This window comes from Festucalex cinctus, chromosome 15 (genome assembly GCF_051991245.1).
Source record: "Festucalex cinctus isolate MCC-2025b chromosome 15, RoL_Fcin_1.0, whole genome shotgun sequence".
NCBI lineage: Eukaryota > Metazoa > Chordata > Actinopteri > Syngnathiformes > Syngnathidae > Festucalex > Festucalex cinctus.
This window is the reverse complement of record NC_135425.1, coordinates 1,433,363-1,457,740: the sequence shown is the minus strand read 5'-3', so window position 1 is coordinate 1,457,740 and position 24,378 is coordinate 1,433,363. Positions and strand designations below refer to the sequence as shown.

Genomic DNA, 24,378 nt, shown 5'->3' with positions numbered 1-24,378 from the left:
TTTTTTTCCGCTCCCCCACTTTATAACACAGAGGCATATGCTTCTGTAGGCTAAGGCTAGTCTATGATCATTGGTTCTATTCATTGTACAGTAAATCTTATTTCAAAAGATCGGCTACATATAGGTGATGCAATTTCCATATTATTTTTGTGTAAATTTATGTAATATATGATAATTGACATTAGGCAGGAATGATCAAATTCAAAGAATTTATTTACAATATAAAGTTAACCGTCTTGTTCTTACTGAAGTGTAAAATAAAAAATAAAAAAACAAAAACAACTAGAGCTGCGAGCAGCTATAAAGGGCCCTCGCAACCCGGGCCACGTTGGGGTATATGCAAGTCGGGGGACTTGCACGTTGGGGTACTGTTAAATAGACAAGGACCATGGAAAATAGAAATGCATTTGCCGTGCCTTGTGTGTAAAAAGGTGCAGTAAAAGGCCAAAAATGATGCACAATTCCCAAAATAAATGCAAAAGTGTGGACTTTCTGATGTGTGTGCAAAGTTTCATGAAAAGTCGCTCGTTTGATATTCAAAACCAGCATCTGTTCATTTGAAAACATTGCATGGCACAGAGATGGTGTGTGATCAAATAAAAAGCTTTTTGATGACTCTTAATGTGGTGTCGCTGTGCAACACATATGTATTCATGACATAGTGAAGTATTGTGACAGTTTTGTAGGGTCCAGCAAACAGTAAATGTGTGACAGTTATTCAAGAAAAAATGTAGCTTTGAAGCAGGCTAACCAATGACATCATCTAAAGGGGAAAAAAGCACATGAGCAAGCATAGGTATAAGTAGAGGAGAAAAAGAGATGAAAGAAGTGCGAGAGATGGAACAGGAGAGGAATGCAGCTGTTTATGTATAGCTGTTGTAACAGGACAGATTAAATAACACTTTAACCTGGGGTTAACAGCGCCCTAGGACAGATAAACTCTTTAGTGTAAAAGTTTTCTGGGACAGATGAATCCCTTGGGGTCAAAGAGTTTGGGTTAGCACATAGTCTGTCTTAGGATAATGTAACCTCCATGGATGAATTAGTCCTAGGACGCTTTGACCTGCGGGCTAAAACTTCAGGGGGGTTAACCTGTCCTGTTATATTGTGATCATCGTCTTCGTGCATGTCCTCAGTGGCTTCTTCTGTCTGTGTGGCAGCATTTGATACATCTGTAGAACAAAAAAGAATGAAGAATCATGTTAGATCTGTGAAGTTTGGTTGTCTTAGGTGTAGTTTACAGAACAGTCGTGTGCATATTTTTAGCATGGTAGTGTCTTAATACAAATGCATATTATGTAATGCACTGTATATGGATATTACAGACGTAATATTTGACGGTGATCTTATATTCATAGTTTTTGCCCGTTAATAAATAATATAGCTAGTAAGTAATAAGACACGCAAAAATGGTATAGTTGAATCCTCTGGGTCAAAAAGCAATGTTTTAGGATTGTGTGATGAAATGATGAATAAAAGTAAGGATACGACAGGTACATAAATGGTTATGTAAGTGTAAAATTTGGCATGGTGTGTCCAGATACATGCAGGATAAGTATAAAATATTATGGTGTGTGATTGATTTTTTCTTAGTAAAAATTAGTATTGTAATGGTCAAGTCACAGTATGTCCAAAATTATTATTTTTTTAAATCTATGGTATAGAAACAGCATAATCAGGGGCAAAGACATAAACATAATAATAGTAATTAATAATGATAGAATTTAAATACAATCTTTTCCATGAATATGTCAGTTATTTTGAGAAGATACAGAAAAAAAAGAACTTTGAAGTGTCTATCAGTGGATGAAAGAGGGCAAGATCACAGCATAGCTACATGATATCAGTCACATTTGAAAGTAATCAAGTGTAGTATGTATTCACATTATATACATTGAGAAATTGCGGCTCAATAATCAGTCAGTGTTTTAGTTAACAGTCCAATGTTACCTTCAAGATATTCCTAACAGAAAAAAAGGAACGTGCATTAACAAAAAAATGTAAAAATGTCCATTGTCAAACATGTCATTCATTATACACAATGTGTAGGATGGGGATGCTTGCTGTGTTAGTGTTTGTGTGTCTTCCATGTCATATAGCTTACCATCACGGACAAATGCATCACATGCATCCTTTATATCCAATGCAGTCTGGAGTTCTTTCACAAGCTTGGTTTTGAAGTCTATCTGTTTTTCAAGTGCTCGATTGACTCGAGTCACATGGACTAGTTGGTTCATTTGGGAATGAAGATCAAGGCTGCGCTGGTATAAGTCGTTGCGACTGGAAGCATGATCAATGCATGCATACTGTAATGACAAAGCATTCAATGAAAATCAGTCATGTTAGATTCCATGATTCTAAATAGCAGAGGTAACGTGTTGGTGCAAAACGTTGTGGTCGTGTTGCATGTTACTCAATGGCTGTGTGTGTCAAAACGAGTTTATTTGAAAGAATATACAAATATATACACACGGACATATATATTTATACAGTATAACAGTATCGCATGTATTGGTTTTAAGGAAAGAGTTGAAAAGCAGTGTTCAGAAAAAAGCATAAGACGCACAAAGTACCATTTCACTACATGTAATAAGTTGTCAGGTAGACATGTGAATTAAGTGGTTAAGATAGTGGCTACTGTGCAAGTAAGCTTCAATTGTCTCTAAAAGGTTAGCATATGTGTTCTACATGATATCAATGGCTAGACGTGCTCGTGGAGAAACATTACAAACAGAAAAACACACTAAAGGTGCCTTTAACAAACCTGTTAATAAATGAGAACTTAATACATATATGTATGGCATACTGTATATGATTGAGAAAGTTGTCCTGTTTAGTTTATGTATTGTATACTTACGGAAAAAAGTTGGCAATCTTTGCGTATGGAGATGATTAGAGGGTCTTTATCAAAAGAGAATTTGCTTGGTGATTTGTTCATGTTCTGTAGAAAAGCAAAGGAGTAGAAATAAATACAGTATCATACTTCATAAACATACAAGAAATTTGTAGCTGTATTAACCATTGTTGGTATTTGAAGTGATAATTTAGGAATAGAAGTGTAGTGATTGCAGAATTTATAGAGTGCTTACCTTGTATGACTTTGTAGATGGAAATGTCTTTTGTTGAAAGAGCTCTTTGTTGTCTACTATATATGCAAGGACAAGCATAAGTAGGTGTGGTTATGAAGTACTTGACCATTGAAATAAAGCAGTGGTATCAAATGTATGGACCGTGGTTTGGCTCAGGCCTGCAAAGGGGTTTAATGTGGCACAAGAGATAATCTTGTAAGGTACAAAAAATAATAATAATATAATAGGTATGCCTCTGAGTTTTCACAAATCTAGGTCAAGTCAAGTCATCTTTAGTTATTTCGCGCTTGAATCATCCAATCGGAAATGCTCCATAAAAAATGTATAGAGGGTGCGATTTATTGCAAATTGCACAAGAAATCTCTAAAAATTCATGTTAATGACAAGTCTGATGTGTGTGCAAAGTTTCACGAGTTTTCACACATGTATAGATAAAAAAAAAACAAAGCAGCACTTTACTTGGCAACCAATGCATCGCTATAGCAGCAGCGTGCGACAAAATAAAAAACTTTCGATAAATTTGCATCTTAAACATCTTAAGATGAAACACACCAAGTTTGAACACGGTCGGATGAATTTTGTAGGAGGAGTTAAAATATGACCCCTAAAAAAGGCCACAAAAAAAGGCTACAAATCCCATCATAAATCAAAATGGCGGACTTCCTGTTTGGTTTAGCACATGGTTCCAAGAGACTTTTTTGTACATCGTGGGCTCTTATGTATGCCTCTAAATTATCATAGCGCTAGGTGAAACGTACAACCGGGAATGCTTCGTTAAAGAGGAGTTTTTTAGCTCAAAATGTGATGCCCGGCCCCTACGGGACTTCCTGTTGGGTTTAGCACATGGCACCAAGAGACTTTTTTGTACATCGTGGGCTGTTACATTTGTCTCCAAATTTTCGTAGCTCTAGCTGCTTCGTACAACTGGGAATGCTTCATTAAGAAGGAATTTTTTCCTTTGCAAACTGTGCATGCCACGGCAACAGCGTGCGACAAAATAAAAAGCTTTCAATAACTTTTCATCTTCAACATCTTAAGATGAATCACACCAAGTTTGGAGATGATCGGATAAACTCTGTAGGAGTTCGTTAAAATAAGACCCCTATGAAATGGCCCAAAAAATGGCAACACGTTCCAAAGTAAATCAAAATGGCGGACTTCCTGTTCGGTTTAGCATATGGTTCAAAAAGAGTTTTTTGTACCTTGAGGGCTGTTACATATGTCTTCAAATATTGATAACTCTAGGTGAAATGTACAGCCGGGAATGCTTCATTAAGTTAGAATTTTGAAACACAAAATTTGATGCCTCGCCTCTGGCGGACTTCCTGTTAGGTTTAGCATATGGCACCAACAGGCTTTTTTGTAGATCATAGTCTGTTACATATGTGTACCAATTTTCGTAGCTCTAGATTAAACGTACCACCGGCAATGCTTCGTTAAGTAAGAATTTTGAAACTGTAAATTTGATGCCCCGCCACCGTCATATAGTATGTCAAAAACTTTAGATTTTTTACCATGATGTTGTCCCAGGTGTTGAGATGGTCCATCCCAAGTTTGAAGTCAATCGGGTTAACCGTGTAGGAGAAGCGGGCAAAAGTATGACCCCTGTAAATGTGCAAAAATGGGCCAAAATTGGACATTCAAATACTCATACCTCACTTCCTGTCTATTTTAGGGTACACATATCAAAGAGGTTTTTGTTCATCTGGATGTGCTACAGGTGCCACACAATTTTCGTAGCCATAGGACAATCGTAGCGGGACAGGGATCCGTTAAACCTATGTTGGTGGCGCTACAGAGCCATTTTTCTGTTATCATGTATGGCGACTTTAAAATATCAAATTTTTCGCCAGACCCGATCTGCGTGTAAAGTTTGGTGAGTTTTCGTTCATGTTTAGTGCCTCAAAAATGTGGTTGTTTGCGGAAAAGAATAATAACAAAGAAAAAGAAGAAGAAGAAGAAGAAGAAGAATAATAATAACTAGAGCTGCGAGCACCTATAAAGGGCCCTCGCAACCCGGGCCACGTTGGGGTACTTGCACGTCGGGGTACTGGCACGTTGGGGTACTGTAAAATAGGACAAGGACCATCTAAAATGTTTTTGACAAGCCTTGTGTGTGCAAAGTTTAATCAAAACGCAAAATATGGTGCGCAATTCCCAAAATAAATTCAAAATGGCGGACTTCCTTTTAGGTTTAGCATACGGCTACAGAATACTTTTTGTAGGTCTTAAGCTAATAGGTATGCCTCCCAGTTTTCACAAATCTAGGTCAAGTCATCTTTAGTTGTGTATCGCTTGAATCATACAATTGGAAATGCTCCATAAAAATGCATAGAGGGCGCTATTGAGCACAACGTTGGGTTACTTGCACGTCAGGGTACTGGCACGTTGGGGTACTGTTACATGGAACAAGGACCATTTAAAATGTTAGTTTTTTCCATGCCTTGTCTGTGCAAAGTTTAATGAAAAAGGCCAAAAATGATGTATAGTTCCCAAAATAAAATCAAAATAGCGGACTTCCTCTTTGGTTTGGCAAATGGCTACATAATACTTTTTTGTAGGTCTAGCATAATCATACAATCGGAAATGCTTCATAAAAATGCCTAGAGGGCGCTATTTATTGCAAATTGCACAATAAATCTCTGAAAATTCATGTTCATGACAAGTCTGATGTGTTTGCAAAGTTTCATGAGTTTTCATGTGTATAAAAAAAAAAAAAAAGCAGCACTTGACAACTGTTACATGGAACAAGGACCATTTAAAATGTTAGTTTTTTCCATGCCTTTTCTGTGCAAAGTTTAATGAAAAAGGCCAAAAATGATGTATATTTCCCAAAATAAAATCAAAATAGCGGACTTCCTCTTTGGTTTGGCAAATGGCTACATAATACTTTTTTGTAGGTCTAGCATAATCATACAATCGGAAATGCTTCATAAAAATGTCTAGAGGGCGCTATTTATTGCAAATTGCACAATAAATCTCTGAAAATTCATGTTCATGACAAGTCTGATGTGTTTGCAAAGTTTCATGAGTTTTCATGTGTATAAAAAAAAAAAAAGCAGCACTTGACAAACAATGCATTGCTATGGCAACAGCGTGTTACAAAATAAAAAACTTTCGATTACTTTGCATCTTAAACATCTTAAGATGAAACACACCAAGTTTGAAGACAGTCGGATAAATTTTGTAGGAGGGGTTCGTTAAAATATGACCCCTGAAAAAGGCCACAAAAAATGGCAACAAATCCCATCATAAATCAAAATGGCAGACTTCCTGTTTTGTTTAGCACATGGTTCCAAGAGACTTTTTTTGTACATCACGGGCTCTTATGTATGCCTGAAAATTATCATAGCGCTAGGTGAAACGTACAACCGGGAATGCTTCGTTAAAGAGGAGTTTTTTAGCTCAAAATGTGATGCCCGGCCCCTGGGGGACTTCCTGTTGGGTTTAGCACATGGCACCAAGAGACTTTTTTGTACATCCTGGGCTGTTACATATGTCTACAATTTTTCGTCGCTCTAGCTGCTTCGTACAACTGGGAATGCTTCATTAAGAAGGATTTTTTTTCCTTTGCAAAAAGTGCATGCCACGACAACAGCGTGTGACGAAATAAAAAACTTTCAATAACTTTTCATTTTCAACTTCTTAAGATGAATCACACCAAGTTTGAAGATGATCGGATAAACTCTGTAGGAGGAGTTTGTTAAAATATGACCCCTATGAAATGGCCAAAAAAAATGGCAACACATTCCAAAGTAAATCAAAATAGCGGACGTCATGTTAGGTTTAGCATATGGTTCAAAAAGAGTTTTTTGTACCTCGAGGGCTGTTATACACCTCTACAAATGTTGGTAACTCTATGTGAAACGTACAGCCGGGTATGCTTTGTTAAAGAGGAGTTTTTTAGCTCAAAATGTGATGCCCGGCCCCTGGGGGACTTCCTGTTGGGTTTAGCACAGGGCACCAAGAGACTTTTTTGTACATCTTGGGCTGTTACATATGTCTACAAATTTTCATAGCTCTAGCTGCTTCGTACAAATGGGAATGCTTCTTGAAGGATATATTTTTTTCCTTTAAAAACAGTGCATGCCATGACAACAGCGTGCGACGAAATACAAAGCTTTCAATAACTTTTCATCTTCAACATCTTAAGATGAATCACACCAAGTTTGAAGATGATCGGATAAACACTGTAGGAGGAGTTCGTTAAAATAAGACCCCAATGAAATGGCCAAAAAAATGGCAACACGTTCCAAAATAAATCAAAATGGTGGACTTCCTGTTAGGTTTAGCATATGGTTCAAAAAGAGTTTTTTGTAGGTCATAGCCTGTTACATATGTGTACCAATTTTTGTAGCTCTAGATTAAACGTACAACCGGCAATGCTTCGTGAAGTAAGAATTTTTAAACTCTAAATTTGATGCGCCGCCGCCGTCATATAGTATATCAAAAACTTTTCATTTTTCACAATGATGTTGTCCCAGGTGTTGAGATGGTACATCCCAAGTTTGAAGTCAATCGGGTTAACCGTGGAGGAGAAGCGGGCAAAAGTATGACCCCTGTAAATGTGCAAAAATTGGCAAAAATTGGACATTTAAATACTCATACCTCACTTTCTGTCTATTTTAGGGTACACACTTCAAAGAGGTTTTTGTTCATTGGGATGTGCTACAGGTGCCACACAATTTTCATAGCCGTCGGACAATCGTAGCGGGACAGGGATCCGTTTAACCTATGTAGGGGGCGCTAAGGAACCATTTTTCTGTTATCATGTATGGCGACTTTAAAATATCAAATTTTTCGCCAGGCCTGATGTGCGTGTAAAGTTTGGTGAGTTTTTGGTCACGTTTAGTGTCTCAAAAATGCGATTGTTTGCGGAGAAGAATAATAATAAGAATAACTAGAGCTGCGAGCAGCTATAAAGGGCCCTCGCAACCCGGACCACGTTGGGGTACTTGCACGTCGGGGTACTGGCACGTTGGGGTACTGTCAAATAGGACAAGGACCATCTAAAATGTTTTTGACAAGCCTTGTATGTGCAAAGTTTAATCAAAACGCAAAATATGGTGTGCAATTCCCAAAATAAATTCAAAATGGCGGACTTCCTTTTAGGTTTAGCATACGGCTACAGAATACTTTTTGTAGGTCTTAAGCTAATAGGTATGCCTCCCAGTTTTCACAAATCTAGGTCAAGTCATCTTTAGTTGTGTATCGCTTGAATCATACAATTGGAAATGCTCCATAAAAATGCATAGGGGGCGCTATTGAGCACAACGTTGGGTTACTTGCACGTCAGGGTACTGGCACGTTGGGGTACTGTTACATGGAACAAGGACCATTTAAAATGTTAGTTTTTTCCATGCCTTGTCTGTGCAAAGTTTAAAGAAAGAGGCCAAAAATGATGTATAATTCCCAAAATAAAATCAAAATAGCGGACTTCCTCTTTGGTTTGGCAAATGGCTACATAATACTTTTTTGTAGGTATTAGGCTGATAGGGGTCTGTCCTAATTTTCACAAATCTAGCAGAATCATACAATCGGAAATACTTCATAAAAATGTCTAGAGGGCGCTATTTATTGCAAATTGCACAATAAATCTCTAAAAATTCATGTTCATGACAAGTCTGATGTGTTTGCAAAGTTTCATAAGTTTTCACACATGTATAGATAAAAAAACAAAGCAGCACTTCACTTGGCAAACTGCATCGCTATAGCAGCAGCGTGCGACAAAATAAAAAACTTTTGATAACTTTGCATCTTAAACATCTTAAGATGAAACACACCAAGTTTGAAGACGGTCGGATGAACTTTGTACGAGGAGTTCGTTAAAATATGACAACTGAAAAAGGCCACAAAAAATGGCAACAAATCCCATCGTAAATCAAAATGGCAGACTTCCTGTTTGGTTTATCACATGGTTCCAAGAGACTTTTTTGTACATCGTGGGCTCTTATGTATGCCTGCAAATTATCATCGCGCTAGGTGAAACGTACAACCGGGAATGCTTCGTTAAAGAGGAGTTTTCTAGCTCAAAATGTGATGCCCGGCCCCTGGGGGACTTCCTGTTGGGTTTAGCACATGGCACCAAGAGACTTTTTTGTACACTGTGGGCTGTTACATATGTCTACAATTTTTTGTAGCTCTAGCTACTTCGTACAACTGGGAATGCTTCAGTAAGAGGGATTTTTTTCCTTTGCAAAAAGTGCATGCCACGACAACAGCGTGCGACGAAATAAAGAGCTTTCAATAACTTTTCATCCTCAACATCTTAAGATGAGTCACACCAAGTTTGAAGATGATCGGATAAACTCTGTAGGAGGAGTTCGTTAAAATATGACCCCTATGAAATGGCCCAAAAAATGGCAACACATTCCAAAGTAAATAAAAATGGCGGACATCCTGTTAGGTTTAGCATATGGTTCAAAAAGAGTTTTTTGTACCTCGAGGGCTGTTATATACCTCTACAAATTTTGGTAACTCTAGGTGAAACGTACAGCCGGGTATGCTTTGTTAAAGAGGAGTTTTTTAGCTTAAAATGTGATGCCCGGCCCCTGGGGGACTTCCTGTTGGGTTTAGCACAGGGCACCAAGAGACTTTTTTGTACATCTTGGGCTGTTACATATGTCTACAAATTTTCGTAGCTCTAGCTGCTTCGTACAACTGGCAATGCTTCTTTCAGGATATTTTTTTTCCTTTGCAAACAGTGCATGCCATGACAACAGCGTGCGACGAAATACAAAGCTTTCAATAAATTTTCATCTTCAACATCTTAAGATGAATCACACCAAGTTTGAAGATGATCGGATAAACACTGTAGGAGGAGTTCGTTAAAATAAGACCCCAATGAAATGGCCAAAAAAATGGCAACACGTTCCAAAATAAATCAAAATGGCGGACTTCCTGTGAGGTTTAGCATATGGTTCAAAAAGAGTTTTTTGTAGGTCATAGCCTGTTACATATGTGTACAAATTTTCGTAGCTCTAGATTAAACGTACAACCGGCAATGCTTCATGAAGTAAGAATTTTTAAACTCTAAATTTGATGCGTCGCCGACGTCATATAGTATATCAAAAACTTTAGATTTTTTACAATGATGTTGTCCCAGGTGTTGAGATGGTCCATCCCAAGTTTGAAGTTAATCGGGTTAACCGTGTAGGAGAAGCGGGCAAAAGTATGACCCCTGTAAATGTGCAAAACTGGGCCAAAATTGGACAGTCAGATGATCATACCTCACTTTCTGTCTATTTTAGGGTACACACATCAAAGAGGTTTTTGTTCATCTGGATGTGCTACGGGTGCCACACAATTTTCGTCGCCATAGGACAATCGTAGCGGGACAGGGATCCGTTTAACCTATGTAGGTGGCGCTATGGAGCCATTTTTCTGTTATCATGTATGGCGACTTTAAAATATCAAATTTTTCGCCAGGCCTGATGTGCGTGTAAAGTTTGGTGAGTTTTCGTTCACGTTTAGCGTCTCAAAAATGCGATTGTTTGCGGAGAATAATAATAATAAGAATAACTAGAGCTGCGAGCAGCTATAAAGGGCCCTCGCAACCTGGGCCACGTTGGGGTACTTGCACGTCGGGGTACTGGCACGTTGGGGTACTGTCAAATCGGACAAGGACCATCTAAAATGTTTTTGACAAGCTTTGTGAGTGCAAAAGGCCAAAGATGGTGTGCAATTCCCAAAATAAATTCAAAATGGCGGACTTCCTTTTAGGTTTAGCATACGGCTACAGAATACTTTTTGTAGGTCTTAAGCTAATAGGTATGCCTCCCAGTTTTCAAAAATCTAGGTCAAGTCATCTTTAGTTGTGTATCGCTTGAATCATACAATTGGAAATGCTCCATAAAAATGCATAGAGGGCGCTATTGAGCACAACGTTGGGTTACTTGCACGTCAGGGTACTGGCACGTTGGGGTACTGTTACATGGAACAAGGACCATTTAAAATGTTAGTTTTTCCCATGCCTTGTCTGTGCAAAGTTCTATGAAAGAGGCCAAAAATGATGTATAATTCCCAAAATAAAATCAAAATAGCGGACTTCCTCTTTGGTTTGGCAAATGGCTACATAATACTTTTTTGTAGGTATTAGGCTGATAGGGGTCTGTCCTAATTTTCACAAATCTAGCAGAATCATACAATCGGAAATACTTCATAAAAATGTCTAGAGGGCGCTATTTATTGCAAATTGCACAATAAATCTCTAAAAATTCATGTTCATGACAAGTCTGATGTGTTTGCAAAGTTTCATGAGTTTTCAGACATGTATAGATAAAAAAACAAAGCAGCACTTTACTTGGCAAACAATGCATCGCTATAGCAGCAGCGTGCGACAAAATAAAAAACTTTCGATAACTTTGCATCTTAAACATCTTAAGATGAAACACACCAAGTTTGAAGACGGTCGGATGAACTTTGTACGAGGAGTTCGTTAAAATATGACCCCTGAAAAAGGCCACAAAAAATGGCAACAAATCCCATCGTAAATCAAAATGGCAGACTTCCTGTTTGGTTTAGCACATGGTTCCAAGAGACTTTTTTGTACATCGTGGGCTCTTATGTATGCCTGCAAATTATCATCGCGCTAGGTGAAACGTACAACCGGGAATGCTTCGTTAAAGAGGAGTTTTCTAGCTCAAAATGTGATGCCCGGCCCCTGGGGGACTTCCTGTTGGGTTTAGCACATGGCACGAAGAGACTTTTTTGTACATTGTGGGCTGTTACATATGTCTACAAATTTTTGTAGCTCTAGCTACTTCGTACAACTGGGAATGCTTCATTAAGAAGGATTTTTTTCCTTTGCAAAAAGTGCATGCCACGACAACAGCGTGCGACGAAATAAAGAGCTTTCAATAACTTTTCATCCTCAACATCTTAAGATGAGTCACACCAAGTTTGAAGATGATCGGATAAACTCTGTAGGAGGAGTTCGTTAAAATATGACCCCTATGAAATGGCCCAAAAAATGGCAACACATTCCAAAGTAAATCAAAATGGCGGACGTCCTGTTAGGTTTAGCATATGGTTCAAAAAGAGTTTTTTGTACCTCGAGGGCTGTTATATACCTCTACAAATTTTGGTAACTCTAGGTGAAACGTACAGCCGGGTATGCTTTGTTAAAGAGGAGTTTTTTAGCTCAAAATGTGATGCCCGGCCCCTGGGGGACTTCCTGTTGGGTTTAGCACAGGGCACCAAGAGACTTTTTTTGTACATCTTGGGCTGTTACATATGTCTACAAATTTTCGTAGCTCTCGCTGCTTCGTATAAATGGGAATGCTTCTTTAAGGATATTTTTTTTCCTTTGCAAACAGTGCATGCCATGACAACAGCGTGTGACGAACTACAAAGCTTTCAATAACTTTCCATCTTCAACATCTTAAGATGAATTCACACCAAGTTTGAAGATGATCGGATAAACACTGTAGGAGGAGTTCGTTAAAATAAGACCCCAATGAAATGGCCAAAAAAATGGCAACACGTTCCAAAATAAATCAAAATGGTGGACTTCCTGTTAGGTTTAGCATATGGTTCAAAAAGAGTTTTTTGTAGGTCATAGCCTGTTACATATGTGTACCAATTTTCGTAGCTCTAGATTAAACGTACAACCGGCAATGCTTCGTGAAGTAAGAATTTTTAAACTCTAAATTTGATGCGCCACCGCCGTCATATAGTATATCAAAAACTTTTCATTTTTCACAATGATGTTGTCCCAGGTGTTGAGATGGTACATCCCAAGTTTGAAGTCAATCGGGTTAACCGTGTAGGAGAAGCGGGCAAAAGTATGACCCCTGTAAATGTGCAAAAATTGGCAAAAATTGGACATTTAAATACTCATACCTCACTTTCTGTCTATTTTAGGGTACACACTTCAAAGAGGTTTTTGTTCATTGGGATGTGCTACAGGTGCCACACAATTTTCATAGCCGTCGGACAATCGTAGCGGGACAGGGATCCGTTTAACCTATGTAGGGGGCGCTAAGGAGCCATTTTTCTGTTATCATGTATGGCGACTTTAAAATATCAAATTTTTCGCCAGGCCTGATGTGCGTGTAAAGTTTGGTGAGTTTTCGGTCACGTTTAGTGTCTCAAAAATGCGATTGTTTGCGGAGAAGAATAATAATAAGAATAATAATAATAAGAAGAATTCCTACAAAAACAATAGGGCCTCGCAGCGGCACCGCCGCCGCCGCTGCTCGGGCCCTAATAATAATAAGAAGAATTCCTACAAAAACAATAGGGCCTCGCAGCGGCACCGCCGCCGCCGCTGCTCGGGCCCTAATAAGAATTCCTTCAGGAACAATAGGGACCTCGCAGCGGTCGCTGCTCGGGCCCTAAAAAGTCACAGTGGGTGCCTGCCATCTATTGACTGTTTTTGGTTACAACAGTGTGCTGTGCGTTCCTCTTAAAATAATGTGCGCTTGCCATCATGACTGCAGGAGAAGTCAGCTAACAAGTGCCGTTAGTTCGTAGCTGAATGGCTGTGTCTCATTTGCTTTCCTGGGAGGTGGCGGTGGCGGCGGTGGCGGCGGGCGCGGGGGGGGGGGGGGGCGGGGGCTCATAGAATCGTGTGTCCTCTCTTCTATTTCGATGCTCGAAATCGTGACGTAATTCCGATCGATTTCGATAAAAAATCGAAATCGTGACACCCTTAATATATATACACATATGTATATATACATATACATATGTATATATACATATGTATATTTGTAGTTGTTTAATTTCGTATTGGATGCATAACCACAGCTTCTTTTTTTTTATTTAACAGAGAACTTAACAGCATGGGTATCTGGTATCGTATGGGTACTGTGCCACGAACTCAGGAGTCCTCTCACACATCAGCCTTGACTGATGACCAGAATGTGAATTCTACCTCCACTTCAGCCCCTGGGCCACCAGCTTCAGTGACTAAGTATGCACACTCATATTTGCTTCACTACTTCTACTAAATTTTTATTTTTTTATTTTTTTTAAATAAGATTTTCAATATTCTACTGCATGCACTGTGAAGGCTTTGTACATATTTTTAGCAATATAAGGTTAGCAACATTAACACACTTGTCATCTTCTAACAACTCTCTCAAGTCCTTTATTTGTAAAGCACTTTAAAGCAAACATTGCTGTATACAAAGTGCTGTACATGAAAAAGAAATCGGTCATGCAGTAAAGAACAAGATAAAAACTAGAGCTGCGAGCAGCTATAAAGGGCCCTCGCAGCCCGGGCCACGTTGGGGTACTTGCACGTTGGGGTACTTGCACGTTGGGGTACTGGCACGTTGGGGTACTGGCAAGTTTAGGTACGGCACATTGGAAGCAGAATTTCTTTGAAAATGGCATGATAAACCTTGACATGTGGATTTTTTTTTTTTTTGTAAAAATACCGTTAAGTTGGTGTATTTTTTTTTATGCCTCTAGGGCTAGGTGGCGCTGTATATATAATGGAATGTTGTCATAGGGATACCTTCAAGCCTTGACTCTAAACATACATGTCAAGTGTGGGATTTTTTTGGAGCATGTACCGTGGAGTTATTAAGCATATCCTTCATTCACGATATTGCTTTTAATGTCCATTAGAGGCTATCAAAAATAAATAAAAAAGTACATGTTTGGATAAGTCTAATGCCAGTGAACATTTTGAGTGGTGGAAAGTAAAAGAATATTCATAAATGACTTAGTTATCACACTTAGAATGAGTTTACATTTTTTGTACAAAATACCGTATGTGGGGTATTTTTTTGTTTTGCCTCAAGGGCGAGGTGGCGCTGCATATATAACTGAATGTTGTCATAGAGATACCTTCAGGCCTTGACGATAAACATACATGTCAAGTTTGGGATTTTTTGGAGCATGTATCGGGGAGTTATTAAGCATATCCTTTTTCAGTGCGAAACACAAATTTTGATGCCCCGCGCTCATCATATAGTATTTCCAAAAGTCAAGATTTTTCCGTCTGTTGTTGGCTCAGGTCTTGACATGGTCCAGGTCAAGTCATAAGTCAGTCGGATAAAACATGTAGGAGAAGTGGGCAAAAGTATGCCCCCTGAAAATGTGCAAAAATCGTCAAAAATGGGACATTCAAAAATTCGTACCTCACTTCCTGTTCATTTTAGCATATGGGTCCAAGAGACTTTTTTGTAGGTCTTTGGCTCCCTCATACACGTAAAAATTTTCGTAGATCTTGCTTAAACGTAGAATCGGGGCTGCTTCGTTAAAAATTTCTAGGGGGCGCTATTGAGTCATTTTTGTAAAAATAGTACAATCAACAATAAAATATTGTTCATTTTACCAGGCCAGATGTGTGTGCCAAGTTTCATGAGTTTCTGCGCATGTTTAGACCCTCAAAACTGGCGTTGTTTTCTTGGCGAACAGTGCTTAGCCACGCCCACAGCGATTCGCGAAAACTCACAAACTTCGTGTTGTGACATCATGAAGGCCGAAACCCTCATCTGAGCAAATATGAGGTTGGTCCAGTTAACGTGTTTGGAGAAAAATGTACAAGAAAATTCGTAAGAAAAAAAATTGCCACTAGGTGGCGCTATCAGTAAGATGAAATATAAGTTCGTAGATGTCTTAAGGGCTGGACTCTCATCAAATGTGTGAAATTTTGAGAAGATAGGATCATCTCGGTCAAGTTCATGCAGCTTTTATTGTCACGAAAAATTTTCGGACTTTGCGTCACCGTAGCGGCCACGCCCTTTGGCGAAAAGTTACAATATTCGGTGTGGGGCATGATCAACATCTTAAGGCTTTTCTGACCAATTTTCAACTGGATCCCTTCAACGAGCTCGGCACAGTAGCTAAAAACGTAAAGTATGACATTTATTGTTACCACTAGGTGGCGCTATATGTATAACTGAATTTTATCATATAGATGCTTTCAGGCCGTGACTATTACGTTGCCTGAGAAGTTTGAGATTTTTTGGAGCTTGAACATGGGAGTTATCACACTTAGAATGAGTTGACATTTTTTGTACAAAATACCGTATGTGGGGTATTTTTTTTTCACGCCTGAAGGGCTAGGTGGCGCTGCATATATAACTGAATTTTGTCATAGAGATACCTTCAGGCTTTGACTATAAACATACATGTCAAGTTTGGGATTTTTTGGAGCATGTACCGGGGAGTTATTAAGCATATCCTTTTTCAGTGCGAAACACAAAATTTGATGCCCCGCCCTCATCATATAGTATTTCCAAAAGTCAAGATTTTTCTGCCTGTAGTTGGCTCAGGTCTTGACATGGTCCAGGTCAAGTCTAAAGTCAGTCGGATGAAATGTGTAGGAGAAGTGGGCAAAAGTATGCCCCCTGAAAATGTGCAAAAATCGTCAAAAATGGGACATTCAAAAATTCATAGCTCACTTCCTGTTCATTTTAGCACATGGGTCCAAGAGACTTTTTTGTAGGTCTTGGACTCCCTCATACACCTAAAAATTTTCGTAGATCTTGCTTAAACGTACAATCGGGGCTGCTTCGTTAAAGATTTCTAGGGGGCGCTATTGAGTCATTTTTGTAAAAATAGGACAATACATGATAAAATATTGCTCATTTTGCCAGGCCAGATGTGTGTGCCAAGTTTCATGAGTTTCTGCGCATGTTTAGACCATCAAAACTAGCGTTGTTTTCTTGGCGAACAGTGCTTAGCCACGCCCACAGCGATTCGCGAAAACTCACAAACTTCGTGTTGTGACATCATGAAGGCCGAAACCCCCATCTGAGCAAATATGAGGTTGGTCCAGTTAACGTGTTTGGAGAAAAATGTACAAGAAAATTCGTAAGAAAAAAAATTGCCACTAGGTGGCGCTATCAGTTAGATGAAATATAAGTTCGTAGATGTATTTAGGGCTGGACTCTCATCAAATGTGTGAAATTTTGAGAAGATAGGATCATCTCGGTCAAGTTCATGCAGCTTTTATTGTCACGAAAAATCTTCAGACTTTGCGTCACCGTAGCGGCCACGCCCTTTGGCGAAAAGTTACAATATTCGGTGTGGGGCATCATCAACATCTTAAGGCTTTTCTGACCAATTTTCAACTGGATCCCTTCAACGAGCTCGGCACAGTAGCTAAAAACGTAAAGTATGACATTTATTGTTACCACTAGGTGGCGCTATATGTATAACTGAATTTTATCATATAGATGCTTTCAGGCCGTGACTATTACGTTGCCTGAGAAGTTTGAGATTTTTTGGAGCTTGAACATGGGAGTTATCACACTTAGAATGAGTTGACATTTTTTGTACAAAATACCGTATGTGGGGTATTTTTTTTTCACGCCTGAAGGGCTAGGTGGCGCTGCATATATAACTGAATTTTGTCATAGAGATACCTTCAGGCTTTGACTATAAACATACATGTCAAGTTTGGGATTTTTTGGAGCATGTACCGGGGAGTTATTAAGCATATCCTTTTTCAGTGCGAAACACAAAATTTGATGCCCCGCCCTCATCATATAGTATTTCCAAAAGTCAAGATTTTTCTGCCTGTAGTTGGCTCAGGTCTTGACATGGTCCAGGTCAAGTCTAAAGTCAGTCGGATGAAATGTGTAGGAGAAGTGGGCAAAAGTATGCCCCCTGAAAATGTGCAAAAATCGTCAAAAATGGGACATTCAAAAATTCATAGCTCACTTCCTGTTCATTTTAGCACATGGGTCCAAGAGACTTTTTTGTAGGTCTTGGACTCCCTCATACACCTAAAAATTTTCGTAGATCTTGCTTAAACGTACAATCGGGGCTGCTTCGTTAAAGATTTCTAGGGGGCGCTATTGAGTCATTTTTGTAAAAATAGGACAATACATGATAAAATATTGCTCATTTTGCCAGGCCAGATGTGTGTGCCAAGTTTCATGAGTTTCTGCGCATGTTTAGACTATCAAAACTAGCGTTGTTTTCTTGGCGAACAGTGCTTAGCCACGCCCACAGCGATTCGCGAAAACTCACAAACTTCGTGTTGTGACATCATGAAGGCCGAAACCCCCATCTGAGCAAATATGAGGTTGGTCCAGTTAACGTGTTTGGAGAAAAATGTACAAGAAAATTCGTAAGAAAAAAAATTGCCACTAGGTGGCGCTATCAGTTAGATGAAATATAAGTTCGTAGATGTATTTAGGGCTGGACTCTCATCAAATGTGTGAAATTTTGAGAAGATAGGATCATCTCGGTCAAGTTCATGCAGCTTTTATTGTCACGAAAAATCTTCAGACTTTGCGTCACCGTAGCGGCCACGCCCTTTGGCGAAAAGTTACAATATTCGGTGTGGGGCATCATCAACATCTTAAGGCTTTTCTGACCAATTTTCAACTGGATCCCTTCAACGAGCTCAGCACAGTAGCTAAAAACGTAAAGTATGACATTTATTGTAACCACTAGGTGGCGCTATATGTATAACTGAATTTTTTCATATAGGTGTTTTCAGGCCGTGACTATTACGTTGCCTGAGAAGTTTGAGATTTTTTGGAGCTTGTACATGGGAGTTATTCAGCATTTGCTCTTTCTGGACAAATGAAATTTTAAAGGCAATATTTGATGCCCCGCCCCCGTCATATAGTATTTCGAAAACGCAAGATTTTTTGCCTAGTTTTTCTCTTAAGTCTTGAGATGATAAATGCCAAGTTTAAAGTCAATGGGATGAAAAATGTTTGCATAGGGGGAAAAAGCATGACCACAGTGAATGTGCCAAAATAGGCCAAAATTGGACATTAAAAAATTCATAGCTCACTTCCTGTACATTTTAGGAAATGGCTTCCACTGACTTTTTTGTGCGTCTCGTAGTGCTACACGTGCCTGCCAATTTTCGTAGCTCTAGCTCAAACGGGCCGGGATTGGTTTTTATTTTTCTACGCTAGGTGGCGCTATAGAGTCGCGTTGTTATGACAACTACATAATATCAAATTTTTCGCCGGGCCCGAAGAGACTGCAAAGTTTGGTGAGTTTTCGTAAATGTTTAGGCCCTCAAAAATGCGATCGTTTACGGAGAAGAAGAAGAAGAAGAATAATAATAATTCTTACAAAAACAAGAGGGACCTCGCAGCGGTCGCTGCTCGGGCCCTAACAAGAGCAATTGCAAACATTTTAAGTGAGTATGCAATTATTTTTTGAAAACAAGTAAATAAATTTTACATCAGTAAATTAATAAGAAGTAGGCTAGTGAATAAATAAATAGATAGATAAATAAATAGAATGAACATCATATTCATCACACCAAAACACAGCACACACCACAAAACAGCAACAACGTTAAGTCTCAGTGCGCCAAATGCCAAAGAATACAGATGGGTTTTAAGACAGGTTTTAAAAGTAGATAAAGAGGGGGATTGCCTAATATTTTGTGGAAGGTCGTTCCAAAAGAAAGGACCGGCAACTGCAAAGGCTCGATCCCCTGTAAGCCTCCGCTTTGTCCTCCGTACCTCCATTTGTGTCTGGTCTGCTGACATGAGGCACCGAGAAGGTGCGTAGGGGTGCAAGAGCTCAGCGAGGTAAGGTGGGGCAAGACCATTTAGAGACTTAAAAACAAATAAAAGAATCTTAAAATGCACTCTAAATCTTACGGGGAGCCAGTGAAGAGAGGCCAGGATAGGGGACGAGCAGCAGCATTTTGGCCAAGCTGGAGATGGTTGAGGGAGGACTTGCTGATTCCAAAGTGCATCACAGTAATCCAGCAGAGATGTAAGAAATGCATGGATTACTGTTTCTAAGTGCTGCTGAGATAGGAGATTCTTTACCTTAGCCAGCTGCCTAAGATGAAAAAAGATGGATTTGACAACAGCAGCGATTTGCTAGTCCAGTTTAAAATCACTGTCCATCTTGACAAGTTTGAGACTGTTGGCCCAAGTCAGCAGGATGAGAAGGGCCACTGGGACCAAAAGACCATAACTTCTGTTTTCCTCTCGTTGAAGTTCAAGAAATTTAAAGCCATCTAGGCTTTGATTTCTTCCAGACAGGACAAAAGTAGCCTCAATGAGAAAGCGTCCTTTTTACTAAGCGGGACATAGATCTGACATCCGCATAGCAATGAAAAAAAAATCTAATTTTTCTTATGATGGATCCCAAGGGCAGTAAGTATAGTGAAAACAGTAAGGGCCCCAGGATAGAACCTTGTGGAACACCATATGACAGTGGTTTAGTGCAGGACTCGGAGCATCCAAGGTTAACACAGAATGTTCTATCAGACAAGTAAGATCTAAAACCAATCAAGAGCACTACCACCAATGCCCACCTGGTGCTGTAAACGAGCCAACAGAATATTGTGGTCCACTGGATCAAAAGTTGCAGTCAGATCTAACAGAACAAGACATACATAGTCTCTGGTGTCAATTGCCAGGAGGATGTCATTAAAACACAACTAACAAGACTGACTCTGTGCTATGCATTTTCTTAAAACCTGACTGGAAAACCTCCAAGTTATTTTCGTCCAAGAATTTGTTGCACGTGTACAACTTTTTCCAGAATTTTTTAGATGAAAGGCATCTTAGAAATTGGCCTAAAATTTGACAGCACACATTGGTCTAGACCGGGTTTCTTCAGCAGTGGTTGCACCACAGCATGTTTAAATTGTTTGGGGACTACGCCAGAAGACAGGCTACTCTTAATAAGAGCCAAAACTGATTTAACGATACTCTGAAGAAATGAGGGGGAACAGAATCGTATGGGTAGCCGGATGGTGGACAACATCTTCTAAAGAGTTAAAGGAAATGGCTTCAAATGAATTTAGCGCTACCGAGCAAGGGAGCTGAACGGAGGGGTCAGAGGTGATGAAGATGTTGTTGGTGGTGAGAGCTCAACTTTTGCCAATCTTATCAATAAAAAACTGAAGAAAACTATTGCACATTTCAGGGAAAGAGTTTGTTCTCCCTAATCTGTTGGAATTCAGAGATTTCTGGCGTTGGTGTAAGATTTTGGTTTTGTAACCATGTGGGTATACTGTGTGTGTGTGTATATATATATATATATATATATATATATTATTAGGGGTGTGAATTGCCTAGTACCTGACGATTCGATTCGTATCACGATTCACAGGTCACGATTCGATTCGATACCGATTAATCCCGATACGAATTTATAAGTCGATTGTTGCGATTTTTTTTCATTCAAATTTAGAAAATACTAATCAGTAAGCTTGTAGAGTGTAAGATTTATATGAAAATGTATTATTTATTTATCTGAAATTTCAGTCTTATAGAGGTTGTAATTTGTTTCATGTTTGAACAGCATTGAAATAAAATATTAAGGCTTAATGTTCCGTTCATATAACATTCTTCCATGCTTAAGGTGTGAATCCTAAAAAAATAAAAAATAAAATAAAAAAAATAAAAATAAAAAAATCGATTTTGCCGATTATTGAATCGATTCGAGAATCGCGCGATGTAGTATCGCGATATATCGCCGAATCGATTTTTTAACACCCCTAATATATATATATATATATATATATATATATATATATATATATATATATGTATATGTGTGTGTATACACAGTATATATATATATACTGTGTGTGTGTGTGTGTGTGTGTGTGTATACTAGGGGTGTTAAAAAAAATCGATTCGGCGATATATCGCGATACTACATCGCGCGATTCTCGAATCGATTCAATAATCGGCAAAATCGATTTTTTTTAAAAAAAATTTAGGATTCACACCTTAAGCATGGAAGAATGTTATATGAACGGAACATTAAGCCTTAATATTTTATTTCAATGCTGTTCAAACATGAAACAAATTACAACCTCTATAAGACTGAAATTTCAGATAAATAAATAATACATTTTCATATAAATCTTACACTCTACAAGCTTACCGATTAGTATTTTCTAAATTTGAATGAAAAAAAATCGCAACAATCGACTTATAAATTCGTATCGGGATTAATCGGTATCGAATCGAATCGTGACCTGTGAATCGTGATACGAATCGAATCGTCAGGTACTAGGCAATTCACACCCCTAGTGTATACGATTGTTCGGAAACTTGGAGCATTGTTCAAATGTATGTTGACTTGAAAGGCCGAAAAATTCCCTACTTCTGTATCTAAATGACATAATTGTGTTTTGGTCACTACCACAGAGTTAATAAATATATTTCATTTTTTAAATTTATCTATTATCTTTTTTTCATTTTGCCCACAGGCATTTTTCCATGACCCTCCCTGCCAGTTTCAGAGGGAAAACCGCTACTCGACCAGATTATGAAAACCAAAACTCCAGCCTCTACGCAATCTCTGGTTTGATATTCAATATCGCTCTCATTTTTTTTATTTTTTTTTTTTTAAACCAATCTTTTTGGGCTGGACTATGTATATTATTTGTCATTTTTCTACATTAACTACTGCAAAAGCTTAATAACTGGGGAATTCACTTGTGGGGAAGCATTAAGCCCAATTCACACTGACTGCGGAACTGCTGCTGTGCGTTTTCCGTATGGCGGCCGTACGGACGCCGCAAGGACTGCAATTCACACTGCGCACGTTGCGTGTCCGGAAATCTACTCCCGACAGACCACGAGATCACGTGGGTTTCACGCTGGCGAGTTGAGTTCACCCAATAACAACCGTGTCTATAGAGTCCTATTTGTAAACAATAGACACGCTGGCCTGTTGTCAAATCTAAATCTGCTCCCGATAGACCACACGATCACGTGGGGTTCAAGCTGGAGAGTTGCGTTCACCTGATAACAGCAGTGTATAGTTCTATTTGTAAACAATAGCCACGCTTGCCTGTTGTCACATCGATATGTTTTTTGGACATTATTTCTGGGACTTCTACCATGGCTGTTCTCCATGGGTAAGTACGTTTTGTGTTTAAATAGTGTCATTTTGTTGTGTTTAATTTATTCGGAGCTCATTTTTTGTCTTAAATGTCCGACTGATGTCATGCTATGCAGCGAGCTAGCTTCCCTCCCCAAAAATCGAGTTCGCAAACGGTTTTATTTTGAAATACACCGGATTTACCTTAATGCGAGACGCTCGATTTCCTGTCCGGCTCGTGTAATTTCTTCAGCTTCATTAAAATCCGCTTGCGGCGTCGAGAAGAAATAGTACGCTTGCAGAAACCTTCCGCATCGCTGCAGTCGTTCCGCATTGCAGACGCACCGCACCAAAGCTGGTGTGAATTGACACATAGACTTGAATTTGTTCTATCCTTGCGGCGTCCGTACTGCCACGAAGAACACCCCGCAGCCGTTCCGCAGTCAATGTGAATTGGGCTTTATAGTGGTGTTGCTCCTGCTAAATGTGATTGAAAGTCTTATACCATTTTGATTTAGTCATGTCGATGCTGAGTGCGATATGGCAGGGAGAAATTTTGATGATGATCTGTAATTCGCCAATTAGTAATTATATATATATATATATATATATATATGTATATATATATATATATATATATATATATATATATATAATATTCTGGGTGTCAAAATTATCGCGTTATTATCTCGTTAACTTGCCTGTAACGGCACTAATTTTTTTAACGCTGGTTTAAAGAATGCTCCTTATCTGGAAAGTCTCTACTCAGGGAATTCCAGTCACCACACAGTAGAAACGTCCACATCAAAACTACCCAATAGAAATGCACTGGAGCTGAAACACACAGTGTTTAAGGGGCAGAATGTATCGTGGAGGAGCTATTTGGACTGTGTCTCAACACTACCACCCGTGCCTTTCTTTGAAAGAACGCACTCGGTTCGCCGTTAGCACCGAGCACCAAGTTATATATATATATATATATATATATATATATATATTAGGGGTGGGACAAAAAAACGATTCAACCGAACCATCGGTCGTCAAGGGGAGCTAAACGGCCGTATCGGTAGCAAACTTGTCAACCGATACAAAATCCGCCGGGAATCCTTAGATACATTGCTTGTAAAGCTGTGGACCGGATATCGCGTTGCTGTGAATCGGTTGCGAGTGAGGCTTTATGGTTTTCATAACAATAGCAAGAGTTCTGCACCCGTGCTCTACTTGTTTTGTTTACATTTCAGTAGCATCACTATTCAAGCTACTTCCGTGTTTACAGAGAGCTAGCAAAGTAGCGCTCAGAGACACTTCATTCCCCGGATGTTGTAAACATAATGCAAAGACGTTACGCACCTTTTTTGGGGTGGAGTGGGGGCCGCCTACCGTCAACGCCGTGCTCACGACACGGCATGCGCGCAGTCGCGCACAACGAGTGACAACATACAAATGGAGACAGTTATAAGAAGCCGGTGCCGTACATCTCGGTATTTCCCATGGCTATCGAGTCCTCTCGGTGCACTTGTATGTCCCGGGCCGGCGTTGGTAC

At 39.2% G+C, this 24,378-nt stretch overlaps 1 protein-coding gene across 5 annotated transcripts in view; it reads left to right on the top strand.

Moving 5' to 3' along the window:
* The window catches only part of mvb12ba (multivesicular body subunit 12Ba), a 440,949-nt gene that overhangs the window by 317,888 nt on the left and 98,683 nt on the right, over positions 1 to 24,378 (top strand). For all 5 annotated transcript variants that reach the window (XM_077498197.1, XM_077498198.1, XM_077498195.1 and 2 more), the window contains 2 exons: positions 13,864 to 14,007; positions 22,219 to 22,313. In XM_077498197.1, the coding sequence (XP_077354323.1) occupies positions 13,864 to 14,007; positions 22,219 to 22,313 (239 nt within the window). The remainder of the gene's footprint in view (positions 1 to 13,863; positions 14,008 to 22,218; positions 22,314 to 24,378) is intronic.